This window comes from Stigmatopora argus, chromosome 3, assembly GCF_051989625.1.
Source record: "Stigmatopora argus isolate UIUO_Sarg chromosome 3, RoL_Sarg_1.0, whole genome shotgun sequence".
NCBI lineage: Eukaryota > Metazoa > Chordata > Actinopteri > Syngnathiformes > Syngnathidae > Stigmatopora > Stigmatopora argus.
Window position 1 is genome coordinate 21,582,744 of NC_135389.1, and position 19,362 is coordinate 21,602,105.

At 39.4% G+C, this 19,362-nt stretch overlaps 1 protein-coding gene across 1 annotated transcript in view; it reads right to left on the reverse strand.

The window, feature by feature from the left end:
* kcnq1.2 (potassium voltage-gated channel, KQT-like subfamily, member 1.2) overlaps positions 1-19,219 on the reverse strand; it is a 127,093-nt gene extending 107,874 nt beyond the window's left edge. Inside the window, exons 1-7 of the mRNA XM_077597437.1 lie at positions 18,968-19,219; positions 16,101-16,691; positions 10,104-10,194; positions 5,414-5,540; positions 4,352-4,430; positions 4,193-4,289; positions 1,807-1,947 (exon numbers count right to left, since the gene is read on the reverse strand). Of these exons, the coding sequence (XP_077453563.1) occupies positions 1,807-1,947; positions 4,193-4,289; positions 4,352-4,430; positions 5,414-5,540; positions 10,104-10,194; positions 16,101-16,561 (996 nt within the window). The 5' untranslated portion in view covers positions 16,562-16,691; positions 18,968-19,219. The remainder of the gene's footprint in view (positions 1-1,806; positions 1,948-4,192; positions 4,290-4,351; positions 4,431-5,413; positions 5,541-10,103; positions 10,195-16,100; positions 16,692-18,967) is intronic.
* Positions 19,220-19,362: the final 143 nt, after the last annotated feature.

Genomic DNA, 19,362 nt, shown 5'->3' on the forward strand with positions numbered 1-19,362 from the left:
TACAAAATGGCGGTCGTTTTGCTTTGAAAACAACAGGCCAATGACTGCCTTAAAGGAAAAGTACCCCCTTTCTATTAATGACCTCCTTGCTTGCTTGAAAAAACTGAAAAATAAAGAAAACAATTTTTTCACTTGGTAGATTACGTGTATATATAATTATGAAAGGCAATATTCTGTGGGTGGTGACAAAAATGCAGTCAAAATGCCCCAAAATGGCCGTCATTTTGCTTTGAAAACAACAGGCCAATGACTGCCTTAAAGGGAAAGAAGCCCCTTTCTATTAAAGACCTCCTTCCCTGCTTAAATAAAACAGAATAATGCAGGACTATATTTATTCTGGACGATACGGCCTTGGCTATAACAGTGTTTTTTTTTCTATTTCCATTGTTTCTCATCAGGAAAATTAATTCCAAAACCGAGCAAATGGAAAGTCCAACTGCCTCTGCGTAATGAAGCGGATCCTTAGCGGGAAGAGGAGTGATTGAATTTGGGGGTTAGGGTTGAACGTGGGGAAATTTGATCCAATCCTGGCATCGGCACGCTCTCCAGCTGTGTCCCCGCACCTGCACACGGAGGAACCCGTGCCAAAGCTCGGCCCACCGTGACCTCGCGCACGCTCTCCGCTAATTTCGCTGGAACTCAAGCTCATGGCTCTCAAGTTTACAGTTTAGGCAAGACAAAAAAAAAAAGGGTTGAAACCCCTCGGAGCGCCGTGACCTCTCGGAGCCTCGTCAAATAAAGGCGCTAATCCCGCAATTAAAGTTTTAATTAAGGGAAGCGATACTTTACATGGCGGCTCTAAAAGAGTCAAACAGGAGAGGACCGGTAAAACTCAAATATCTGAGTAATAACGGATCATTTGTTGCATGCTATTCAGATGAAGGATTCTTTTTTGTTTTTTCGTTTTGCGCACGGGCCAATAGCACACAAGTGCCCTGTTGGGCTGAATATAAGACGATGCTTTTTTGCATTGAAATAAGACTGAAAAAGTGTCAGCTTTATATTCGGGGTTTAGACATTACACCCATTCCTCACCATTTTTTTTCATTTTTTGGTAAGATATTTTGTATTTTTAAAGAAAAAGGAAAATACTGTTCTACATTTTCTTTGTATGTTTTCATTTACTGTTTTTTAAATTTATTTATTGGCCTCATTCTAGAAATAAAAGGGAAAATCTGCTAATATTATGCTTGTTTGATTCTTCATAAGGTATTTTGTATTTTTAAAGAAAAAGGAAAATGCTCTTCTACATTCTCTTTGTACGTTTTCATTTACTGTGTTTTTAATTTATATATTGGCCTCATTCTAAAAATAAAAGGGAAAATCTGCTAATATTATCCTTGTTTGATTCTTTTTTTAAATGAAAAAAGGGATTAAATTTTAAACTTGTCAGTGTGTTTATCATGTTTAAAAAAAAAACATTCTCCAAAGTCAACGCGCATGAACTATAAAAATCAAATACCGTATTTTTCGGATTAAAAATTGCAGGGTTTTTTTCATATTTTGGCCGGGGGTGTGACTTATACTCTGGTACGACTTATGTAGACTTATCTGAATAACTCTTAATATGTTACGTCATTACTGCCATTACCAGGTATTATGCTCAATTTTATTTTAATTTGCCTTTCAAGATGACATGTACGTTTCTGGTGTTGGATTTCATCAAATAAATTCCCCCCAAAAATGCGCCTTATACTCCAGTGCGACTTGTTTTTTTCCTTCTTAATTATGCATTTTTTGGCTGGTGCGACTTATAGTCCAGAAAATACGATAAATAAATAAACAGATGAATGGATGGCAACTTACCACGCCCCACCAGAGGGCGTCGGCATAACTGGAGAAGCCCGTCTTTCCCTCCTCGTCCACGGCGTCCTTCTCCGCCAAAAAGACAAAGTAGGACGAGAAGATCAGGCCCAGGAAGCCGATGTACAGGGTGGTGATCAGCTCCTGAAAAATATTGCTTTCCTTTAATCCGCTTATTAAACATTAAAAATATTTACATCTGCCAATCCATAACAAAGCATTCAGGGTTTATCAGTAGTATTCTTATGATTATGCTTATTCTGCTTCTAGAGTTTTTGCCCTCTGTGAACACCAAGTATAAACATAGCTTAATAAATTGGCCATTTTTTTTACATGCCACGCAAACACATCACATATTTTATGACCAATTTTGCGGAATATCTTGGAACTAATTCAGACCGTATCGTGACAAACTATAATAACGGCAAAAGAATGAAAAGAACCACATGTATCTTTACATGTAGCAATATTATTTATATAAATTACAATTTTCTTAAAAACATGACAGAAAAAAAATTGTCTGAACAGAAAATCACCACAATCGACCACTTATTCATGTTGACTATTACTTATTTATTATGTTGACGACTTATTTACGTATTTCTTGATTATTTATTTATTATTATTTATCAGTTTGTTCGTTTGTTATTTGTGTACTTCCCTACGAATGTATGTTGTTGACTATTTTGTTGTATTATGTTGACTACTTATTGTTTGATTTATTAGTATTTATTGATTGATTATCTGTTCGTTTGTTTTTTGTTGTTGTCATTTGTGCACTTCCCTACTTATTTATTGATTATGTATCTATTATTTCTTTCTATTTTTTATTGATTTATTATTTCTTGCTATTATTTATTGATCATTTATTTATCATTTCTTGCTATTATTTATTGATTATGTATTTATTATTTCTTGCTATTATTTATTGATTATTTATTGATTATTTCTTGCTATTATTTATTGATTATTTATTTATTATTTCTTGCTATTATTTATTGATTGATTTATAATTTCTTGCTATTATTTATTGATTGATTTATTATTCCTTGTTATTATTTATTGATTTATTTATTATTTCTTGGTAATATTAATTTATTAATTATTTTTTGTTAATATTTATTGATTATTTATTTGTCTGTTAGTTGTTGTTATTTGTGCATTTTGTGGTGAAGCTTTAAATCTCATTATACTTGCATAATGACAATAAAAGCATTCAATTCACTTAAAAATGGCACCAAAGTAAGCATGGCCACAATTGTTTTTAAAACAAAAAAGTTTTAGAATGGCTAGCTATTTAGCATACAACATTTTGGCTACTATTTCTAACTTTCTTCCCTATTACACATGACATTGAGTTTCTTCAAACAAGATTATTTCCACTAAGATGCACTACATCAAGGTGTTGTCTTTCTTTTTCTTTTTTTTTTTTTAAAAAGACCCTTGTTGTCAAGATCATCCATCAAAGCTTTTAGCATCCCCGTTAATCTGACATCCTATTTTCTGGGAACAAAGTACAAAGGATTTGCACAAAGCAGAGTCATCATTTCATTTCAGTTATGGCGTCGTACATCTTGACACGCAATCCTTTTGTGGAGAGATAAACTTCCAGTCTGATCAAGGAGTTTAGCCATTGTGTAACGACCCGTGTCAAAGTCTACGAGCTGGAATATCTATTTTCAGCTCTGCTTTATTCGCATTAGGCAGAGGTGTGCAAACTTTCAGAAAAAAATCAAAAGGAGGCCAAGGCCAACTTGAAATCCTTCAATGGCCATGAAACATGGTTACTCCATGCCAGCCTGCCCAGTTGAAATGGATTTGACGTCTATAACTGGCAATTACAGTGGATGAGATAAAGGCTTTTACTGTATTTTTCACTCCAGCCAAAGAATATACAATAAAGAGGGGGAAAAAATACTGTCTTTTCTCGCATATTGACCCCCTCTGCGTATAAGCCGTACCCTTAAAATGGCCTTAAAATAGTTGAATTTTCCAATTTCTCTCGTATAAGCCACCCCCTGATTCACAATTTTCAACTCCATATTCATGGTTTTAATAGGGAGTACTTTAATAATGTTACTTTGAAGGGAAAATCTTGAGAAAAATCTTTGCACGTAAACAAGATACAGTAAATTTTTTCTTGAATTTCATTCATAGACGTCAAAATAAATTTAGTTTAGCGTTTTATCTGTTTATCTTTTCACTATTTTGAAATAAATGACTGTAGCGGCGGCATTGTCTTGCGTTATGGCGTTTCGTGCATGTTAATTCTAATTTGTGCGCATATAAGCCGTACCCTCGATTCAGTCATCATTTTTTGGCATATATGCGGGAAAATACGGTAATTGTTCACGTGCCACCGCTAATGCTTTTTTTTTTTAAAACATACCTGCCGATGAATGAACACCACCGATCCCAGGAGCCTCCACGTCCCGCCCTGTCGGTCTACGTGCAACATACGCAGGATTTGCAAGAAGCGGATTCCCCTGCAACAAACACGTGTTACGGTCTTTGCCGTTTCCGTTGAGAGAAAGAGCGTTCGTTCAACCTGATGGCCGACGTGGCGAAGACTTGACCGTTGGAGCCCACGGCGAGCACGATGATGGAAGCGATGACGACGATCAAATCTGTAGCAAGAGAACGATCGTGTCACTGCGTTGAAATACAACAGCGTAGTATTGTTACTTTGAAAAAAAAAGTAGATTGCGCGATGTTTGCGGCCCGGTGGACAAGTGGTTGGCGCTTCAGCCTCACAGTTTTGGGGTCGTCGGTTTGATCCCAGGTCGGTCCTCACGGTGTGGAGTTTGCATGTTCTCCCCGGGCTTGCGTGGGTTCTCTCTGGGTACTCCGGTTTCCTCCCGCATCCCAAAAAAATGCATGCTAGGCTAGCTGGTGGAACACTCTAAATTGGCTAAGCCTAGCTCTGATGTCTACTTGTGGTAAGCGTGTCAGCCTCACAGTTCTGGGGTCGAGGGTTCGTTTCCAGGTGCGTCCTCACTGTGTGGAGTTTGTATGTTATGCCCGGGCTTGCGTGGGTTTTCTCCGGGTACATCCCAAAAATATGCATGCTAGGCTAGCTAGTTGAACACTAAAATGCCTAACCCCATCTATGATTGGTTGTCTTTTGTCTTCATGTGCCCTGTGATTGGCTGGCCACCATCGATTCAAGATTTATGCCGGATGCCCGAGTGGTTAGCTTGTCTGCCTCGCAGCTCTGCGGTCCTGGGTTCAAATCCAGGTTGGGCCACAGAATTTGAATGTTCTCCCCCGGCCTACGTGGGTTTTCTTCGGGTACTCCAGTTTCCTCCCACATCCCATAAACATGCATGCTAGGCTAGCTAGTTGAACACTCTAAATTGCTTAACCCTAGCTATGATTGGTTGTCCTTTTTCTCCACGTGCCTTGCGATTGGCTGGCCACCGATTCAAGGTGTCCCTCGCCTGGTGCCCGTGGTCAGCTGGGATAGGCTCCAACACCCCCCACGACCCTTGTGAGGATAAGTGGCTCAGAAAATGAGAGCGTATGTGAAAGTAATGAAAGTGAATGTGTCTTTTGTGAGCTCACACAATGTCCATAAGAACAACAACAACAAAAATAAGGCCAAACACACCTATGATTGAGATGGGCTTCCGGATGAAGAGCAGGCGTCCTCTGATACCCGCGTATTTGCTGCGACAGCCGGCCGACCACAAACGCACCACGTACTCGCCGCCAAAGAAGAGCACCAGCACGATTTCCTGCGGAAGACAAGACCACGTGACAATGCGGCAGATGGCCGATAGGGGGCGATGTTACGCATCGAGCTCGGTATTGTCCGTTACCTTTCCAGTTAAAAAATGTGAGCCCCCAAAACAAAAGGAGTCGAGATTCCAAGCACTAATGACCCCCTGCCTGGCGACTTTGTACGTTGGCAAGTTTCCCACCCGGATTTCGGCCCCCGTGCGCCCCGTTTTCGAAAATACGTGATGTGCGAATTAATTAAGTCGGGCCGATAGGGATCGTGTTCCCGGCCACCGAGTACGCATAATATTTAGCCGGCGTGCCGCGAGCGGGGCGCGGGGCCACGTGGGTGGCCGGCGGGTACTCGCCAAGGGCCACCCCCGCATGGAACTCGATCCTCGGAGCCCCCGCTGCAATAACACGGCGCCGTGGAGCCTCAAAACAATGAGCTGTCAATCATCGGCGGTAATATTTGGACTGGAGGAACGTTGCTTTCATTATCAGCAGAAAATGGAGACGGTAAAATCACCAACTACTGCATTTTGGCAAGAAGAAAAGGCGGTAAAAAAAAAAATCCAATCTGCCAAATTATTTTTGAAATAATAATAATTTATGATTTGCTTTTAATGGGCCCTGATGAATTGGCGTGTGTTTTAAGAGAGAATAAAAATAAGAGAAACATGAAACGAGGAAAAGAGGCACAGTAGATACAAAATACGATAAGCAAAGAGCCGTATTCATTTTGGTCGGGAGCCGCATGCGGCTCGAGAGCCACGTGTTAACCCTAACCCAAGGGTGTCAGACTCGGGTTGGTTCGCGGGCCGCTTTAACGTCAACTTGATTTCACGTGGGCCGGACCATTTTAGACATAATATTAAGATTTTTTTTATAAATGGATTAAAAGAACTGGATTAAAAGCCCTGAATATTCAGTTTTTCATAGATCTAAAACAATGTTTATTTTAGCTTTTTTTAAATATATGTTTAGATTTTACAAAATGATTTTTGAACTAAAAAAACAGAAAAAAAATTGATTTAAAAAATTACAATTATTGATTTAAAAAGGGGTAAAATCAGGAAATTTAATATACATCAATACCCTTCATTTTAATGTGATCCTAAAACAGAAAGTCGGCACTCATGATTTACTTTCCCGGGCCGCACAAAATGATGCGGCGGGTCAGATTTGGCCCCCGGGCCGCCACTTTGACACAGGTGCCCTAATTCCTGCACGTGTGTAGTTACAAATTAGCGGTGATGAATAGTGATAAAATAATAAAGTTAAATGCTGTGTTTTAACTGCAGATTTGTAATTAGTTACTATTATGGAAGTATTTCTATCATAATGAAAAAAATTAAGTATTATTATCATTGTTTGTGGGTGGGTGTGTTGGGGGAGGGGCAAAGAAAAATAAAAAGGATAAGAATGTTATTAGTAATTTTCCAATGGAGTTTTATTAAAATGGCAAACAAGTATTTAGATACAAATTTTTTCTGAATAATTCAGAAAATATTAATTTGTTTGCTTTAGTACAAAGCCACAAAATGAACCCATTTTAATTGAATTAGAATTACATGTTTAATTTAACAATTTTTGATTGAAAGTAAATTATTGAACTTTTAAAAAGGTTGGTGATTTTTTTTTATTTTTTAAATATGTAGTACTAGAACCAACATGTAATATATAGCTATTCATTCATAGATATGACAATTATAAATAATTTGCGTTTAACACAGAGAAATTTGGAATTAAAACATTTTCGAGAATGTATTTATCCCCAATGGATTGACAGGCCCCAAAATCTCCTCTTAGTGCGTTTTATATCAACATCTGGATAATATTTGCAAGTCAAGGGTATACAGTACGCCTCAAATTGGGGAAAAAATGCGAGCAGGGATTAAGAGTCATAATTCGATAAAATGGGTCACCCAGATGCTTGCCCCATACGAGTACTCCATACGTGGAATCTACATTATATTTACTCAAAACTGCCATAATCTTTGTCACTCAGATAACGATCGAGGTAAAACGTGATGAGAAAAGATGGTGGCCCGAGAAAGAAGCTGGTCTTTTTGGACACCCCAACTGACATTAATGTGAAACACAAATGCCATAACACATACGACCATGTTGCATGTTGCGTGCGTGCGTGCGTGCGTGCGCGTGCTTGTGTGTATGCCTTCTGGCCGAACTAGCTGGCTTTACTTTGGCAGCTGCACCCAAGGCCAAACATCCTCAAGGACCGCCGTCCCACAAACCCCGCCCCCCGGCCCCGCCCCCCCCTGGTCCGTGCCATCCAAAAGAAGCAGCCTGTGATTCACGCATGACAGCAGGCCCTGAACTTTCTAAGTATAGCCACCGCCACCAATCGTCACCATCCCATAACGCCAAGCCCCCACCCCCACTCCAAACCGAACCCTCCTCTTTACGCACGGGTGCAAGATAAGTGGTTTATCTTATCGCCGATGAGATTGCGACATGTTGCTGGGGGAGAATTTTCACGCTGAGGAATTGCCAAACAAAGTGTGCGTTTTGAGTATGGTTACATTTTCAGCTCCATAACAATACTCCAATGAATACAAGATAGCATTTTTCCAAACAATAACTTTAAAAAATATATATTTTATCTTGTACTGCACTCAAACTCTATTTAGTCACTTTTCTACTTATTTATGTGAGCACTTATTCATGTTGAATACTTATCTAGTTTTTGATTACTTAGTTTTTGGATTACTTAGTTTTTGGATTACTTAGTTTTTGGATTACTTAGTTTTTAGATTACTTAGTTTTTAGATTACTTAGTTTTTAGATTACTTATTTTTAGATTACTTATTTTTATTTTTAGATTACTTGTTTTTTGATTACTTGTTTTTTGATTACTTGTTTTTTGATTACTTATTTTTTGATTACTTATTTTTTGATTACTTATTTTTTGATTACTTATTTATTCTTATTTATTGATTATTTATCTGTTTGTTTGTTTCTTTGTTGTTGTTATTACTGCACTTTCCTAATTATTGTTATTGTTGACTACTATTAGGGACTATTTTTTAAATTATTTTTGTTTATTTATTATTAGTTATTATTCATTGATTATTTATTTGTCTTTTGTTGTTATTTGTGCACTTGGTGAAGCTTTAAATCTCATTATACTTTTTGATCTTTTAGTCTCGTTACTTTGATACTTTTTCCGATGGATTATGATATCTATAATAATTTAACATGGAAAAATGTTGAAAACACACAGAGATAGTGTGACCAATTTTGAGCATTTTTCTCTAATCCTTCCACTCCTAAAATATCCAACAACAAAAAATGCCGAATCTGTTCAAAATTTACAATGCCAAATATTAAAACGAACAAAATCTAACCAAAGTTCAAACGTGGAGCATATAACTTAAGTCATCCAAATAATCAATGCCTTTCAAATCTTTTTTCCACTTCATGTTTGTTTGCCGGAAGATCGCAAAAGTACATTTTGGAGAAAAAAAATCAGCCCAGAAAAGAACAAAAACATATTTGTACTCTGCTCTATTCAGCTATAAATAAATGAGTAACCACGTTAGAAAGTCCTCAAAGGGCACTGGCCAAAAGTTTACAGAACACAGCGTTCGCTCCTGTCCTCTGGCTGGCCTCCGCCACTCGGGAGGTGGTACCAAAAAGCTCAGTGTGTGTGTGTGTGTGTGTGTGTGTGTGTGTGTGTGTGTGTGTGTGTGTGTGTGTGCGTGTGTGTGTGTGTGGGGACGCAGTAGCTTGGTGTGTATTTATATTCCAAGCGCTCACGCAAAAAAAGACAGATGATGCAAGCTCTTTGAAGAGTTTCCAAAGCAGCAGTCATCACGTCCTCCACCTGTTGTAAGATGGCGATTTATTGCATCATCAAGTTAGTTAGTAGGCTAACCTTTCGTCGTTCCGTAATGCCTTTTTTAAAATGTTGATTATATGAATGAGGTGGTGAGAAAGTCATTTTTGTTGCAGGCAAAGGTGGCTGAAAATATACAGTGGATGTTTAATCGACTAAATTTCATTTAAAATTAACAGTATATGGCTATTCTGATGTTGAGTTTGACTTTGATTTATTTAAAGGGACAGTACATATTAATGAACATGTATATGAAAATATTTAACATTATATCCGATGGCTAATTTCCATCTTTAGTCCCTTGTGCTGGTTTTAGATAAAATCAATAAGAAATACACACATAAATATGGAACTATGGTTGTTTATATATCTAAAATATGGATTTGGTGAAATAAATGATTGTGCTCTCCATGAAAAGAATGGAATTGCCCCATAAATTTGATACCTGAAAACGACAAGGCCCAAATGTATTTTTTACTTAACACCATTTGGAGTGTCAACTCAAATGAGATCCTCTATCACCACTACGTGGCTGAAAGTAGGTACTACATCTTACTGGTTTCCATATCTGGTAACTAACTCACACTGACCATTTGGCCAACAGAGCAACTTGAAATTTTGCCATCAGCTAAAGATGAAATATATTTAGTTCCACTTTATAGGAATATATATATACCAAATGATATTCCATTTCAACGCAATGTTCATATTTACTCACCATCCAGAAGAGGGAACCAGTCGCAAAGTCGGCATACTGCTCGATTGTGGACAAGACGCTGAAGATGAGACACACCAGGACCATGAGAAACCTGTGGGGAAGAATCCAAATTCTAGATTAGGTTTTAAAAATGCTCAATATAGAAAGTAAAATGTGTTTGAAATCAATGTTAGCCTCAAATTAAAGATGTCCACTGTAAGCTAGGTCAGGTAAATTCACCTTTTTACTCTAGTGGCAGGATTCCAATTTAATATTTAACTTTTTCAAGATTGTATGATATCTTACAGGTATTGTGATATGTACAACATAGTGCATGATTTTTAAATATGTAGTAATACAACGAACATGTAATATTATTAGCTATTCAAACAGATATGACTAATAAAAAAAATATTTTTCACTCATTCCAACACTCAATCAGACAAAAAGCCAACAATCCAAAAGTACACAACTACGGGTACATTTGCTTATTTTTTTAAATGATATTAGAGCCATTACTGCAGCAATAAATGAAGAAATAAATTGACTATAGGGGTGCAACAGACAAAAATAAGCCAATCTACCGTATTGGACCGAATATAAGACGACCCCCTATTTTTCAAAACTCAAGTGTGAAAAAATTCAATTTTTATACACAAAATAATGACAGTATATCAGAAACAAATGATAACAATATATTCAAGAGACAAGAATGTTATTTTACCTCATTCAAATCACGCAAAAACTGTATCACATCATAATATCTGAACATTTAAATATGTAAACTAAAGTTCAATCAATTTGAAATGTAAATTAACCAATCTATTGTGCTAAAACAATAAAATTCCAATAACTGCATTTAACAAATTGTTCAGCATTCGCTTTAAACATATCTAGCGCCAACTAGTGTTGTGTTGAAAAATGGGTATGAGACCTTGAAATTAAGACCACCCACACTTTTTCAGTCTAATTTCAATGCAAACAAAACCACCGTCTTATATTCGGGCCAATGCGTTGACATTCTAACTTTGTTTCATTATATCATTTGTTTTGTTTTGACTATTCCAGAGAGCTCTAAGCTAAAAAAAAAAAAAAAATTGACGTGATGGGAAATGTTAGCCTTGCAGCTTGGCCAGGTCTCTTTCCAAACCCCGGCGGGATTAAGAGCACAATCATTTGTGTGTTTTAACGATCCCAAAAATAATCCTTTGGACACATCTTTGTCGTGCTTTTAGATGACATGGCAGCAAATGTTTGCATGCACCATCATTGTGATCTGACTCACTTTAACACACACAAAAGGAAAATAAAAACACTCGTAGTCGGAAGGGAGGGCTGTTTTTCTGCGTGCTACAAGTTGGATTACACGCCATATGCTGAAAAAAGGGGTTATGTAAGGGTCTGTTGTTTATTACCGCACATAAAGTAAACAATTTCAAATAGACTCCTGTAATTTCAATCGGAACTGGAATAAATAAGCCATTTTTACTGGGTTAAAAAGACATTTAACCCTTGGAAAAAAAATTACATGCTAGCTAGTAGCTACGTGATTGAAAAGGTTTAACTGGTCAAAAAGTAAGATTCCTTTGCAGGTCTTTGTGTTATATATAAAAGATATGCTTTGAAATGTTATATTGTTTAGGACATGCTAACCTCGCAATTTGAAAAAAAATCTATATTGTTTAGCACGCACTAACCTGGCAAGCCAGTAATATGCTCGGCTATGAAAAGAAGAGCGATGCTATTTCGTAATAATTTGTCTGTGTGAGCTTTACTTTTGATTGAAGAATTGAGGTTTTAATGAAATTGCAATAAAGAAAACTATCACATCAAATCATGTTGACTTTAAACACAAAAAAACTGCAAAGTAGGGGATGCTAACTTAACACATAGGAAGGAAAAGAGCTAAAAAACAAAACTGCTGAGGTTTTTAAAGGGAAAAAAAAAAATTGTTTTAAAAGTAGTAGAAGACCAAAGTAATTAAAGAACATTAAAAAAACTAATTGTGTTGTGTTTCCATCAAACAAACTTATATCGTGATAGCAGAGGACAAACCACCATGTTGTTTACAAACAGATGTTGTGGTTGCTATTATGTTTTTTTTTTTTTTTTTACTGTTGGTTCTCATTCTGATTTGTTTTACAAAACCACATATTATCAGCCGTTTATTTCCTAATATTCCACCAACAAAGTGTCCCTCATGGACCTCCCTGCGTACGCAGTGTCCCAGAAACTATTCAGACGTGGCTTGTTTTTTTTGTTTTTGTTTTTAAAACTCACTGCTGAACTTGTCAAGTGGGGTGATGGAAAGTAAAGACTTGCTGACACATTGGGCAGATGGGCCTGTGATTTTACAGGCTGAGGATTACTTGACCCCTCACACACACAGATGCCGCCCTCCCCTCTCGTAGGGCTCGTTCCGTCAAACCAAAAGCCCAAATTCAGGATAAAAACGAGTGACTTCAACTGCTTTAAACTGGACGAGGGCGCAGGTGAGGGCTTAAAAGGGGATGTGTCTAGGGTAAAACTCTGTCATGACCGGGCAACTAATAAAACAAAACAAAATGGGCGGGATCTATACCTTAGCGTTAGCCAATAATACGCATCCATCAACCGCTATGTGATGCTGTCATTGAGGGTACAAACAAGGGCAGGGGTTGGGTACCTTTTTGCCGTAAACAATTCTTTCATTCATTTACTGAACATCTTTATCCTCACTAGGGTCACGGGGGTGCTGGAACCTATCCTAGCTGATTTAGGGGACACCCTGAATTGGTGGGCCGCCAATCACAGGGCACGAGGAGACAAAGGAAAACCAATCATAGCTAGCGTTTGGCAATTTAGAGTCTTCGACTAGCTAGCCTAGCATGCATGTTTTTGGAATGTGGGAGGAAACTGGAGTAAATATGCAAAGTCCACACAGAAGGACCCACCTGGATTCTAACCCAGGACCCCAGAACTGTGAGGGCGACTCGCTAGCAACTCAACTGCCGGGCCGCCCGCTGTAAAAAGTTCATATTTTCAAATGTTATTCCTTGAGAACCACTCAGTATTTAAAAAGTAGATGAAAATGTGTGCATTTTTTGTCATTCCACGACTTTTAGAGTAGAAAAAGTCAAAATTAATTATGTTAAGCGTTTTATCTGTTTATCTTGTCTCTATTTTGAAATAAATGACCGTATCGGCCGCATTGTCTTGCGTTATGGCGTTTTGTGCATGTCAAGTCTAATTTATGCGCATATAAGCCGTACCCTCGATTTAGTCATCATTTTTTGGAGTGACCAATACGGCGTATATGTGAGAAAATACGGTAATTGAATGAGTTTACATTACCTTCTCGGAGAGGGATATATTTTTTTTTTCTGTGGACGGAACAGGCCGGGCAGGGTCACTCGGAAACCATTAGCCAACCTTGCTCGGCAGACGGGGGGCAAAAACCTCAGGGATCTGATTAAAACAAAACAGCTGGGGCTTTAGCGAGAATTACTGACGACATGCAGGATGCGGCTTCGTCCCAAAAAATTCAAAAAAACCTGCTTCACGTAGCTGGTTCGAAGAAGGAGACTATTTGGAAATGATTTAAAAATGAATGCCTCCGTACGTGCGTGGAGAAAACTGCATGTGTGTACATTTATGATACCGCTAAGCCTATTAACTTTGGAAGATATTTTAGCCAGCTTCTGGCTTTGGCTGGAATTACTGTTTTGCTTTTAGTCTGTATTATAGATTTAGAATTTTTTTTTTGCTCCGGTTTATGCTTTCACGCTATGGCATTTTAATGTAAATATTGTGAATGGTTTATTGCTTATTAATAGTAAAGAAAATAACTATTTTAGGATTAGTTCTAGTATTTGCTATTCCAATGTGACTTTAAAATGCATTGAAATGGCTATGCTAGTTTTTCCTATCTAAAATTTGCCAAAAATCTGTCAAAGATTTTTTTCTTCTTGAATTTCATTCCTAGACGTCAAAATAATTTTCGTTTAGCGTGAAATCTGTTTATCTTTTCTGTATTTTGAAACAAATGACCATATCGGCCGCATTATCTTGCGTTATGTGCATGTCAAGTGTAATTTGAGCGCATATAAGCCGTACCCTGGATTCAGTCATAATTTTTTTGAGCGACAAAATTGAATTGGATTGGATAACTTTATTCATTCCGTATTCGGGAAATTGCGTTATCACAGTAGCAAGGGGGTGAAGGATGCAGAAATAGGCAAAATACGGCTTATATGCTAAAAAAACGGCAAGTATTTAAGATGCTGCGGAAGAGCGACAAACAAACCCGAGTTTGCTTCTAAGGAATGGAAGTGAAGCACATCGACGTTAATCTCTTCTAAGCAGATATCCTGTATGCAGGTTTCGTATCACATCCATAGATACATAGATAAATACATAGGAGGCTAAAGCCTGGGGGTTGATTTCAGTAATCTGCGGGGTTATAAATACACAAAGCAAACCCAAGTATTGCAGACAACAGCTGGAAGTCTGCGTTTTTTTTTTTTTTTTGCGAAGATGGACAGGTACGACCACTCTTTTTATGACGCCATTGTCTAGAACCGACCCTTTGTGATTGCTAAAACGCTTAAAATTGACCGTGGCTTTGTCTTCCTTACGGGAGTATTGAAGAATAGAGTTGGAGGACGGGATTAGGCTTTCATCTGGAGGGCATTTAGGAATCATAACTGCAGAGTTTGTTCGCTCCAGTTATGTAAAAGACTCAAATATGATCTCTGGGCCGAGTTGGCCATATGCGTCTGCACGCAATCTCCTAAATCTTGAACACAATTCATGGAAGATTAAGAGCCACGTTAGTAAAACGTTGGAACTGATGGCGTGTCGTCGTGGTGGGAAAACATCTGGAGACTTTGGAATTGTTTAACCCTTTATAGGGCAATTATTTTGTTTATTGGGCAGAGAAGAGATTGATATTGACAACCAGTCCTCCCAGTTTCAATGAATTGGAAGCCCATGCCTGACGACCACTTTAAACAATCACACACACGCACACACTACTTCTGTTACTGGAAGACAGAACCTAATATTGTATAAAATTTAATTAACAGCAGGGGGCTGCAGATGAGACGCAGGAGAGACGTTTTCCTCAGAACTATTTTTAGTATTAGTTTTATTCATTCATTCATCTTTCATACCACCTAACCCAGCTGTCCTCAAGCGATAGGCAGACTACACCCTAGACTGGTCGCCAGTCACTCGTAGGGCACTCAGAGACACAACCACTCACTCTCACAATCACACTGCCACCGAATGGGAATCGAACCCAGAATGCCTGAATCAAAATCAAGGGGAAAGAACCACTGCAGTATTCACTTATGATTATTGCTATTCCAATGGAACTTTAAAAATGCGTTGAAGCATGAAATGCATATGCTAGTTTCTCCTAGCTCACATTTAAACTCCTTTAAATTGTCATCTGCTAGCCATTTTAGCATTGCCAAAAATGAATAGTAAATAAAAAAATACAATAAAAAAATCCAAATGCTAGACTCTACAAGCTAAACCTTGATCAAAACCCATATGACACAAAAAAAATATCCAATAAAATAACATTTCTTATACCAAGTGTTGTCATGACACTAAAATATTGACTCATATTTATACACAAAAAATACTCAATACCATATTCGTTACCACATTTTTTCTCAGCAGTACCAACAAGGTAAAATGCTAAAATATCATCCGCTACCATTACTATCAAGTAGCGCAAAATCAATTTTCCCTCCGTGAAAAAAAATTCCTACGACCCGTGATCGTCCATCTCAACTCATTTTCTGAACTGCTTAATCCTCACTAGCGTCGCGGGGGGAGCTCTAGCCTATCCTAGCTGACTTCAGACCGGAGGCGGGGCACAAGGAGACAAATAATAAAACTCTATATCTTTCTTCTTCTTCTATCAAAAATGATATCTGTTGGCAACATTCAAGTATCAATACTTTGGGGCAACTTTACTTCTACCTTAACTGGTGCGCACAAGCATAGTGTAAAAGTGGTACTTACACGAGGAAGTGGTAGAGGAAACACTTGAGTCCGGCGGGTCTCTCCAGGAAGTTGTAAACGTCACCCTGCATGCTCGTCTTGATGTACGGCCGCTGGAACTCCTTTTGGTGGCGGTGCAGCCAACTGGACTGCGGCAGGGCCGGGAGCGGCGCCGGCGCGGCGGGCACCCTCGGGGCCGCGTCCTTCGCCGTCGGGCAGCGGGGGGCGCTTGATCCATAATTTACCATGCCGGGCTCCAGTTCCATTGAACGGGGAGAGTAAAAGCCGCCGTCGGGCGGGGGGACGTCCTTCTCCGCGTTCGCGGCCGGAGGACTGTCGCCTTCCGTCTCCTGGTCCAGGCTGAGGCTGGTGCTAGCGTAGCCGTTGGGGCCGTATCTGGCCAAGGGACCCCCCAGCGCGGTCCCGTAGTCCCGCTGGAGGTGGCACGTCATGTGGAAGGAACGTGCCCTTCTTTCCCCCATGTTGCTTCCGGACTTCGGAGACGGAGGGAATCTTCTAAGGGGGTCCGGACCGAGGTCTCGGCGAGACGTGGCTAGCTTCCCGTTGCGGACGAGCGCGTTTTCTGCGGCCCGGCGTGTGCGTCCATACCTGCTGTGGAAAAAAAAAAGTGATGTGAGATGTTGAGGCCACGCCCTGGATTATTTCCACCAGGGGTGTCCAAACTATTCCGCAAAGGCCCGCCCCTTTTGTTCCAATGGATGCAGCACAGACAGTTTAACCAATGAGGTTTCTTCTGAAACCAGCAGCACCTGATGGCCATGCACTGATTAAGACACCAGATTGGTGAAAATGTATCTTCTCCATTGGTTGGAATGCAAACCCCCACCGAATGTGGCTCTTGAGCACCGCTTTGGACACCTTTGCTGAGCTTTTGGTGCCATATTTTGGCCAAATTGTGCCCAATTCCGGTCCTTGAGGGCCCCTATCCGGTCTTTTTTCCATGTCTCCCTCCACTAACACACCTGAATCAAATATTCAAGATGGTTATCCATCTTCTGGACAGCTTGCTGATATGAGTTAATCATTTGATTGAGGTGTGGTAGAGGGGAGATGGAAAACAGACTGGATATGGGCCCTCGAGGACCGGGGTTGGGGGCGCCTGCCTTCAGGGCGCTCGCAAATAGGTAAGTTTTTCAGCAAACTGCCAAGTTCCATGCAAAAATAATAATAATACTGAATTTGACAGTTTTTTCTGGTCTGTTATTTCCTTCGTGTTTAGTAGAGATCAACACTTGCATGGACACGAACACACACACACACACTCACACATCCATCATTGAGGATTTTCCACGTACAAACAGTGTTATGTTGCACTGTCCCTGATGGAGGTCAAACCTGTCAAGTGGGCCATCTGGGAAAGTACAACAAATGCGCAGCACTTTGCGAGCATTTAACAGCACAATCTGACCTCAGAAATTTCAAAAGTTGCTCTTGAAACGCTCCAAGTTCTTTACCCTCACAAGAGTCGAGGGGGGTGCTGGAGCATATCCCAGCTGACTTTGGATACAAGGCTTTGGACACCCTAAATTGGTGGCTAGCCAATTGCAGGGCACACGGAGACAAAGGGTCAATTTTGAGTGTCCAACCAGCACGTCTTTGGAATGTGGGAGGAAATCAGAGTACGCGGAGAAAACCCACGCAAGCCCGGAAGAACATGCAAACTCCACACAAGTGGATAATCCTGGATTCGAACCCAGGGTCCCAGAACTGCGAGGCCGACGCGCTGACCGCTCACCTGCCAGGTCGCCCTTAGTGACATAGATATATTTTATTTGATGATATATTTACAGGACATTTCTGAGTCACCTTCAACTTTCGAATGACAGAAAATAGTTGGTTTAAAAAAAAAAAAAACTTTCCATGAATAGACTTTCAACCTGATACGGATATGAACTGTATGTTTGTGTGTTGGTGCTGGCAACTGGAAAAGGTGTCATGGAAAAAAAAAAAAGTGTCACATCTGTTCACCGCTATAGAGACGCCATGACAAGGACCGCATGGGCAGCTGTCATTGAAAGGATTGAGTTTCCAGCATCATCATGTCACCATGATAGATCACTTGCTGTCTAAATAACATCCATTGTCACCTATATTGAAATATAAGTAGACTTACTGTACGGTTAAAAAAAATTGGACAGTGAATTGACAGAACCTCCCCATTTAAATGCCTTTGTTGTGTGATGCAGAATTTCCAAACTCCCTGACATGAGTCAGTGCTCAGAAATAACCAATGATCAACTTACAGTGGATATTTAACTTATATCTATTCAATACTTGGTTTGATTACCTGCGCCAAGAAAATAATTTCCCTATTTTATTGACTCAGAGTGTAATAGTCACACAGGAATTGAAAACAATGATTATTTACAGTGCCGCCTGATTAATTTTTTTAGGTTCACTCGCCTGACTTTGGTGTAGGAAGGTGTGGGTTCGATTCCCACAGATAGTGGTATGAGCGTAGGTGCGAATGGTCGTCTATCTTTCCGTGTGCCCTGCGGCTGACTGGCGACCAATCTCGGGTGCAGTCTACCTTTCGCCCGAAGTCACTTCGGATAGGCTCCACCAACCCTAACGAAGATGTGCGGTAGAGAAGATGAATAAATTAATGAGTAGATTCAAATTGTCGGCCATTTTGTACATCAAGAACACTTGTTCTCCCATGTACAAAGTAAAAGGCAGACGGTGATATATTTTAGCCCAAGTTCACATTTTTTTTCCTTTTGGATAAAATGGGGAAACTCATTTTATATCAAGTAAGAAAAGAATTACTAAACTGTCCATAAATGAGAAAAGGAAAAGGTCGAGTGAAGTCTCGTTACTCGTCTTCTATTACAAACAACTAGCAAACAATGCGTGAAATGGTTTACCTTCAAACATGCAAACGACGCCAGCAGCAGTCAGAAACCTGGAAAATATCCCCAGCAGATTACAATTTGTTTGAGTTTTAAGTCAAATAAAGTGTGAGTAAAACTCTATTTCGACGATAAAAAAGATGGAAAGTACCGTAATCAACACGCACTCACAGGCGTAAAGTCGGCTCCTGATTGCAGGACTTTGAAGTGCATCAGTGGTACAGCTTGGAAATTATATGATGAGTTCAATGTAACTCGATATTTTTCATTTCCACCCGCGCGTGTTTTCTCTTGTGTAACAATTACACAATTACAACATTCCGGTTACACTATTATCCTTCGCCAGTTGAAGCTGTATCAAATATCACTAAATTTGCGGGGCTTACTCGAATATTTTGTTACGTAGGAGC